Genomic DNA, 8,473 nt, shown 5'->3' with positions numbered 1-8,473 from the left:
TAAAAGGTAAGTACTACATATTATATAACAAAGAAAAAAGAAAAAAAAATGTAGTTAATAGTTTGTAGAAATTTGAAAAAAAAATTATCAAAACTTATAACATATGAACAAATAGAATAAAAATGAAAAAAAAATAAATATAAATAAAAGTAATAATATAAATTAAAAAAATTAGAATTGAATGAGATATGTGAAATTATTTTATTATTTTTTATTTATATTAATTATTAAATAAAAAATTATTTTGAAGAGGCCATTAATAGAATATATAAAAAAATTTAAAAATTTTTATATGTTATGAAAATATTTTTAAAAGTTTTGAGGGAGCCATGCCACGTAAGGAGGCTCCGCCCCTGGCAGGAACTGAGTCAGATACCAGACCAAGACAGCCCAGATGGACCCATTTCCCTGCACTAGCACCTATGACGTCCGTTGGGCGTAATTATAACAAAATAAACTCATTCGCGTTTATAACTTGTCATAATTAGGCCAGAACTTGCTGATAGCATTGAATTTTTTAAAAAAAATAAGTAATTCAATCTATATAATTAGTGTTCAAGTATTAGAATTAAGCAAAAACAAACTAAGCAATTAAAACTTATATCCAAACATTTGATTTTGATTTATTAATCGATACGTAATCTCTCTATTTAAAAAACAAGAGTTTAGATGTCTTTCACCCAATTCCAAAAAAAACAAACCCTGAGACACTAAAACTTGATGAGTAATTATTGACAAATGGCAATTTGGTTACAGCCATTCATCCTCAACTCAATTTGATGCCAACTTCACATTCACTTTTTATGTAATTTCAGTTCCCTTTAGCAAGCATCTGATGATATGTTTGGAGGCATTAAACATTCCAGCCTTAAAAAGATAACATACTACCCAACAGTTATGGTTTTTGAAAAAGATAATGCTCCACAAAGAGCAGTCATATTACTCATACAAGTTTGGATTTTCATTATTCCAGATTTGCTTTGTGGGAAGCCCAACTCTTATATGGGACAAGCAATCCAAAAAAATATAACTTTGGGTTCTTATACCTACTTTCTTAACCAAACTTCTAGCACACACTGAAATCGCAGCATTGAATAGCAACAGCATATACCTCTCTAACTGTTTAGTCGCGGGTTGCTCCTACCAATGCAATGTGCTCTATTAGGTCAAGTACTCGGTTGCTGTAACAGAATTTTAACAAAACCATCAGACATGATATATATTTTGTGTTAGAAAATAAAGAAAATCTGCATCAGTATGGTGCTTGTCTCTGTGTGCCTGTACATGCATTGGGTGTGTATGTGTGCATGAGTCATGGAAGTGTCAAGGTGTGTGCCGGTGCATGTGTACATGCGCGTGTGAGTGTGGGTGTGGGTGAGAGAGATGACAACATACCTGTAACCCCACTCATTGTCGTACCATGAAACAAGCTTATGGAAAGAAGCACTCAACCCTATTCCAGCTTTTGCATCAAATATGCTTGACCTGAAACAAAACAAGCCCATTAGAACCATAAATGCCATCAATTAAGAAATAGGAAAAAGCACATACATTAGAATCTATAATTAACAGATAACTAAATCTAAATAAAGCAAACTTGAAAGCCTTCAAAAATACAGCAATACTAAATAACCCAACTGAATATTAAGTATAGCAGCAAGCATTATTTCTCAATTAATTAAAAAAAAAGAAAGATTGTTCCAGCAAAATTAACACTCTCTGTAAGCAGAGCCTAATCCACAAACACCCGAGGACCTTTTCAAGCCTAAATATACTCAAAATGCTTGCAAACCTCCAAACCTCATAGGAATTAGACAGTATATAACATCACAGTGAAAGGCATATGTGGGATGGATGCGTACAAAAGAGAGGGGAGTACCTTGAGTCACCAACAAAATCATTAGAGACAACATCGTCATCTGTGTATCCAAGAATGCCTTTAAGTGGCCCCTCTGCAGCATATCTATATTTAAAAATTAATAAGAATCCGAATGAATGTGAAATACACTTAATTAATATGAAAAAAAATCAAAATAGAAACGCAAAAGCAAAGAAATCAGAATGAATGAAGAGTAAGGAAGGAACAAGGAGGATACTTAAGCAAAAGTTAGAAAACTCACTTTATTGCTGCTTTCACATCTTCATAGGAGGCACTCTTCTGAAGTCGACAAGTTAAATCCACAACAGAAACATTGGGTGTGGGGACTCGGAATGCCATTCCAGTAAGCTTTCCATTGAGTTCTGGAAGAACTTTACCAACAGCCTACAAGAAAAAAGCAGGAATCATATTTTAATTTTAATTACAATTAAAGTTTGCATCTCAAAAACTGTGCTTGAATTATGTATCTGGCTATTTCTATCCCATACCTTTGCAGCACCAGTTGAACTAGGGATGATATTTTGCCCAGCTCCTCGACCTCCTCGCCAATCCTTCATTGATGGGCCATCAACAGTCTTTTGCGTAGCTGGATATTTAAAACTACCACATTATTACAAAAATGCAACATCAAGTGCTATGCAAATAAATGAGGGGAACATGATAACTAGATACCTGTAGTTGCATGGACAGTTGTCATTAAACCCTCAACAATACCAAATTCCTCATGAACCACCTGCAACCATGTGATCACAAAATCTAAGGTAAAAGCAAACCAGATGCTTCGTGTGGAAAATGGCCAGCTGATTAATACTGACAAATACAGACAGATGGAATTGTCAACTGCCATGAACTCAAAACATACACAAGCAAAATCTTACAAATTAAAAACAACCCCCATGCTTAAACTCCTAACAAGTGACCAGTAACCCTTAATCGAAAACAATAGTACAAATGCCCTTTTTACTGATAAGATTAGTATAGCTTAATATCTCAGGATGCGATCATACCTTGGCAAGAGGAGCAAGACAATTGGTAGTGCAGCTAGCATTAGAAACTATGTCCATGCTTGGCTTGTAGGTCTTCTCGTTTACTCCAACCACAAACATAGGTGCATCAGCTGAAGGAGCTGAAATTACAACTTTCTTGGCACCACCCTATAAAATACATTCATGAAAGTTCAATTTAGAGCCTTTTAGGAAGTGCACACGGCTTGAGCCACATGTTTGTGTTTGTGTGATCATATTGGAGGGCAGAAAACTTAGACAACTAACCTTCATATGTGCTGAGGCCTTAGCTAATGTTGTGAAAGTACCAGATGACTCAACAACATACTCAGCCCCATAATCAGCCCAAGGGATCTCTGCAGGGTCCCTGGTGGATGTTATTAAAACATTAGCTTGAGTTGAGATAGTTTAATAGCAAATTTTTAATGAAATTCAATAACAGGATTTTATATGAAATTTGTAAATTTTATGTCATGAGAATTATACATGCTTACAGAAGCTAGTTCAAATTCCAATCAATCACTCAAGAACAACCACTCCAGAATAATACCTTTTGCTTACAACCTGTATTTGCTTGCCATTAATTTCTAAGGTGGAATCATCCACAACTCTAATGGTTCCCTTAAAGTTTCCATGAGTTGAATCGTATTTAAACATATAAGCCTGCATAAGAACCAAAAGATAATAGTAAATAACAACAATTTTTTAGTGCTAGGGGCGGTTATCATGGCATATAATGAATAGAGCAGACAAAGATTTTGTCCTGAACCCAAACACAACCCCCCAAACACACACACACACACAATAAGGAAACAATAAAAATTAGTGTCTATATGGATTCTTGGTACATCTAAATTAACTTTGATTGTGACTCCAGGAGAACAAAATAAGGAAATTTTTCGATATCACAAGAATCAACAGACAGAAGCCTCAGTATTTCAAATTGCAATTTAATGCTTCCAAATGTGCAGAGAACAAGCAATAAGTACATGTCAAACCAAATAAACAGTCAAGCTACCAATTAAAATTAAAATATGCTGCTCAGACAACCAAACAATGTCAGAAGAAATAAGAAATAGAAGCAAGCCTTTAACAAAAGAGAAAAGTCACAAATAGCTAGCCTTGTTGCTAAACATAAATCGAGTTCATCTTAAGCTTAATTTAAAATTCAGGAAAATTTTACTTTTATTGATTATATTCTGACTTAGACATTCAGAAAAAATAACAAAATATAAACTAGACTTTAATGAAAGGGGTGCAATATCACAAATAACTAGCTTTCTCACTAATTGAAAATCTAGATCCATCTTGAACTTGATAAAAGATTCATGGAAATTTATCTCTTATTGATTATATTGGCAACAATCTGGCTAAGAGAAATCAGGGGTACTAAGAATATAGAAGTCTTTTATACATGGCTACCACAACTACTAAATAATGCTGTTAAATCCATCAAGTCTCTATATAAAGGCAATGTTTTCTAACTGATAAAATGCACATAATTACCATGTACTTAGCATCAACAAAAGGATCATTGACTGCTACGACATCAATATCATCCCTTGCAGTTGCTACTCGCAGAACCAACCTTCCAATCCGACCAAAACCTGTAAAGGTTCATTGTCAAAAATGAGTTGTTACAAGATACATTGTGCTAAGCAGAGCAACAGGAACTTCTGCACTAAGGTATATTTCTTTGGTTTTGGACTTGTAGGACTTAAAACAAATACTTTGATGGAATTCTAATTCTATCCCATGCTTAGTCCCACATACTTACCAGGCCCACCCAGCAAGATCCCCAAAATGATTTTAGCTCCTCCTACCTCAAAATAAGGTTCCTAAGCACATACCTCACAACAACTGAAGTAAAGGTCAAAAGCTAATTGAACCTTAACAATATTATAATGTATCAGAACAGCAGTGTAAGCATCAGTCTGAGTTCCAATTTGTGCAAATATAACTTGCGTAACTTTTTAACCGTATATACTGTAATAATAAATATGAACTCCAGCTCTTCACAATTTTTTTTCGCAGGAAGGGCTTGCTACCTCAGTCTAGGATACCTACCCAAACCCCCATCCACACTTACCACATAAGCTAAGCCTAGGCTAGTTCTCTGCTATTTTGCAAGCATATTGATGACAACTCAAATACTCACACTAACTGAAGTAAATCAATTTCTATGGAGATAAAATTAAAAAAACAACATGGTGTAGATACATACAACTATCAAAAAAAGCAAAGCACAACTTTAATCATAATAAAAAAACATACCATTGATTCCAACCTTTGTCTTCCCACTGCTCCGTGACTCTAAACAAATGAGAAATAAGCCAAAAGCAGAACATCAGTGCATACAATATCTCAAATAATTTGAACAGAATTAAATAAGCTTCCTTCTCTTTTTTACCCTTCCCTGACAGGAAAAACAATTAACATAAATGAAACAAAAATGTCCATATTCTTACTTGGAACTGTAGGAGGAATTTCGGTAGCAGTGGCTTTTATGGGTTGGATACTCCTTGAATTGCACTTCCTAAACGGATCAATAATTTTAAAACCCCGTTAGTATCAGAGGAAAAGACCAAATATTTGCACTGTAAAGAAGATTTTGATGAATAATAGCCAATAATGAATAACTCAACCGTAAGGAAGAAGATGACCCCGTTGAAACTGCAGCACCAAAAATGGAGTTGCCACTAAAACCAATGCTTGAAACCTGTGCATAATATAGCATTATTATTCAGATTGACACAGAAATGGGGTTGAGATTGCCCAACAAAAACATATCAGTAGTATGGAAAAAAAAATAACATATAAAATTATGGAAAACTAAAACACTAAATTTGAAGAAAAATAGAAAACTAAATAATCCATTCTACATTAGTTTTGCAAATTTTCTATATTTATCAAAATAACAAGAACGACTTAACAAGTAAGGTTTTTCTCACCAACCAAACAAACAAAACGTAACAAAGTCAAAAATCAATGTCTGCACACCTAAAATAACAAAACATGCGTGAGAAGTTATTGTAATTCTTAAGATTCTGTTTGGTTCCTGGAAAAATAGCAAGAAAAGAATGATTTAAAGTTACACAGATTTCATTCATTCAGCTTGAGTTAGCTCACTCTTCATTCCTTAAACCCCTCAAGAAAAAAAAAAAAAAGAATACCAAAAACAAATTGTGTCACATATTCTCAAAGCAATACGATGTTGGTCAGGGAAAGTAGAGGACCTTGAGGCGATCGGAGGGTGAAGGAGAAAGGTCGGAGCGGGCGGAGTCGAGAGGGGTGGAGGCGGCGGCGGTGGATCTGATGAGAGAGGAGAAAGCCATTGCAAAAGCTCTTCTTCGGAAAAAATAATAAAAAATAATTAAAAAAATAAAACCCTAGAGAATCTCGAAGGAGGAGAAAGAAGAAGAGAAAGGTTTTGGCTTTTGAGAGGAAGCAGTAGCCCAGATGAGAAATAACATAAACGTTTTTAAATGCAAAATCCAACGGGTCAGAAAGACGACGTGTTTTTCTTTTCCTTTTTATTTTCTTTTATTTATTTTTTTATACAAATAATTGTTATGAGAGATTTTAAGCGGAGTTTCTTAAGAACAGTGAGAACCTGAACAGGAAACACCAACTCTTTTTCCTGTGTGTGCGTGCTCATGTTAACCATCGGTGGTTTCAACTTCAAGATTTGCCACGTGTGGGGGTTGGTCAAATCGTTGTACACCATTCTTCGTCATGTGTAAAATCCTCTCAATACTTACGCTCATAATTTTTCATAAACAAATTTTTACAACAATTATCAAACTAAAATTTTGTAACTGTCAGTCGCATTCATTGGGACCCGTCACAATTACAAGTATAAATTAATTCGAATCCAACTTTTTTAATAAAAAAACCACATCTATAAAGTATTAAGTCAAATATATAAATAAAATTATTAACCAATTCATTTGGAAAAAATTTACCATTTAATTATACAAGATTTATATTCGTATCAAAATATTCGATTTATTAATTGATATATAATTTTTTATCTAAAAACAAAGTTAAAATCTCTCCTTTTCAAATTTTTAAAAAAAATATTCTTATTCTTTTTTAATTTTAATTGATGTAAAATATTTTTTATTTTATAAAAAACAATACATTTATATCAAAATAACTTATAAAAAATAAAAATTCTATAAAATCGTTTACCAATGTTATTACATTTAGTTTAATAAAAAAATATTAATGCATTTAGAGTTTTCCTTTCTAGTTTTGCACTTCCTATGATCCTATAGGATTCTTGTTAAAAAAAAAATTAGATGACAAGAGGTGATGGAGTTGCATGAAAGTGCTGGCATTGTATGATTTTCCCAAGAAAGAAAGGTGAGTATTGAAATGACTGATTGGTGAAGACAAACTGTGTGCATCACGTAGGTGGGTTTGTCGCGTAGCAGAGGGTAGAAAACTCCTCGAAAGCAACGTTGGAGCAGGGTGCGTGTGGGCCACTTTAGGGCTTTTTCCCCGTTTTAGATTTCCCGGGTCCTACAGGTCGGCTCTTGCGGTAATGGGTAGGTAGCTCTTTCCTTGTCTCAACAATCTCTACTTCGCCCCCCCCACATCGCCCACCGTACGTTCAACTTGTCAACTGTTTCCACTTTCAACTTTTCAAGTTTTAAAATCAAATACTGCTACTAAATAAACAATTATACTACGAAAAGACAATATCACAACTGTTACAACTCCTTCACTGCGTATACTACTATTTGGAGTCACAATCATTTTAAATTTAAGTTTAAAATCACTTTAAATTTTGTTACCTAGCTTTTTTTTTTTGAAAAGGATTTGAGTTTATATATATATATATATATATATATATGTATATATATTCAATTTTTTATTCACACAACAAAAAATTGTTGATATATCCATATGTTCATATATATTTACAGATATTGGATTATTTATAAATATTTATGGTAAAATTTATAAATTTTGCTAAATATCAAAAATATATATACAAAATGTTATCATGTGTAACTTTAAACTCTGAAAATAGAATTTAAATAAGTCTATAAATTATGAGTCCATGTTCTTAATCCAAATGGCATGCTTGATAGGTAGTGGAAGACTCATGTTCATATACCTAAGATCCGTCTCATCTCTTACTAATATGAGATCCATGACATTCTATCTTACCTAATTATACAATGTCTCTATTACATACCAACCTCAGTGGGATTCATGCTCACTCAAAAACTGTGATATCTTCTCCTAGTTTAATAAGGGTCCATTGTCCTCAATCCAACCTTATCATAATTGATGATAACGTGTTAACATATCATAATTGATGATGACATGACATACTAATTTGGCATGATAACATGATCGTATGACATTTTTTACCCTCCATATTAATTTCATGTTGAATAATAATAATTAGTCAATCATTAGTCATAAGGTTTTTTTGATTCAAAATAAAAATACACGGGTTTGATTAACTACAATAAAAGAATAAGAGTTTATTTGAAAATTTTTAAATAGTTTAGGGATTTATTTGAACATTATATCTTTTTCAATATATATATATAAACACAAAATGTTAAGG

The 8,473-nt window shown here is 33.1% G+C and overlaps 1 protein-coding gene across 1 annotated transcript; it reads right to left on the bottom strand.

Moving 5' to 3' along the window:
• Nucleotides 1–725: 725 nt before the first annotated feature.
• On the bottom strand, nt 726–6,409 carry LOC18594913 (glyceraldehyde-3-phosphate dehydrogenase GAPCP1, chloroplastic). Its single transcript, XM_018125213.2, has 14 exons — nt 6,120–6,409; nt 5,529–5,602; nt 5,352–5,419; nt 5,158–5,196; nt 4,390–4,490; nt 3,434–3,546; nt 3,151–3,250; nt 2,887–3,033; nt 2,552–2,612; nt 2,368–2,465; nt 2,121–2,263; nt 1,880–1,963; nt 1,396–1,485; nt 726–1,181 (listed from the first exon to the last, which is right to left on the bottom strand). Exons 1-14 carry the CDS (start codon nt 6,216–6,218, stop codon nt 1,124–1,126), a joined length of 1,275 nt encoding a protein of 424 aa, XP_017980702.1. The 5' UTR covers nt 6,219–6,409; the 3' UTR covers nt 726–1,123.
• Between the last annotated feature and the right edge of the window lie 2,064 nt (nt 6,410–8,473).

This window comes from Theobroma cacao, chromosome 7 (genome assembly GCF_053813885.1).
Source record: "Theobroma cacao isolate CCN51 chromosome 7, ASM5381388v1, whole genome shotgun sequence".
Taxonomy (NCBI): domain Eukaryota; kingdom Viridiplantae; phylum Streptophyta; class Magnoliopsida; order Malvales; family Malvaceae; genus Theobroma; species Theobroma cacao.
The sequence above is the reverse complement of the archived record's forward strand: the minus strand, read 5'-3'. Positions and strand labels throughout refer to the sequence as shown.

Bases quoted from the DNA above. Each gene is read 5' to 3' on its own strand.
- LOC18594913 (XM_018125213.2), bottom strand. From the start codon at position 6,218: ATGGCTTTCTCCTCTCTCATCAGATCCACCGCCGCCGCCTCCACCCCT. The intron at 5,603-6,119 runs GTCCTCTACTTT...TATTATGCACAG, and splicing joins CACCCTCCGATCGCCTCAAG to GTTTCAAGCATTGGTTTTAG. The intron at 4,491-5,157 runs GTATGTTTTTTT...GAACCTTTACAG, and splicing joins GACAAAGGTTGGAATCAATG to GTTTTGGTCGGATTGGAAGG.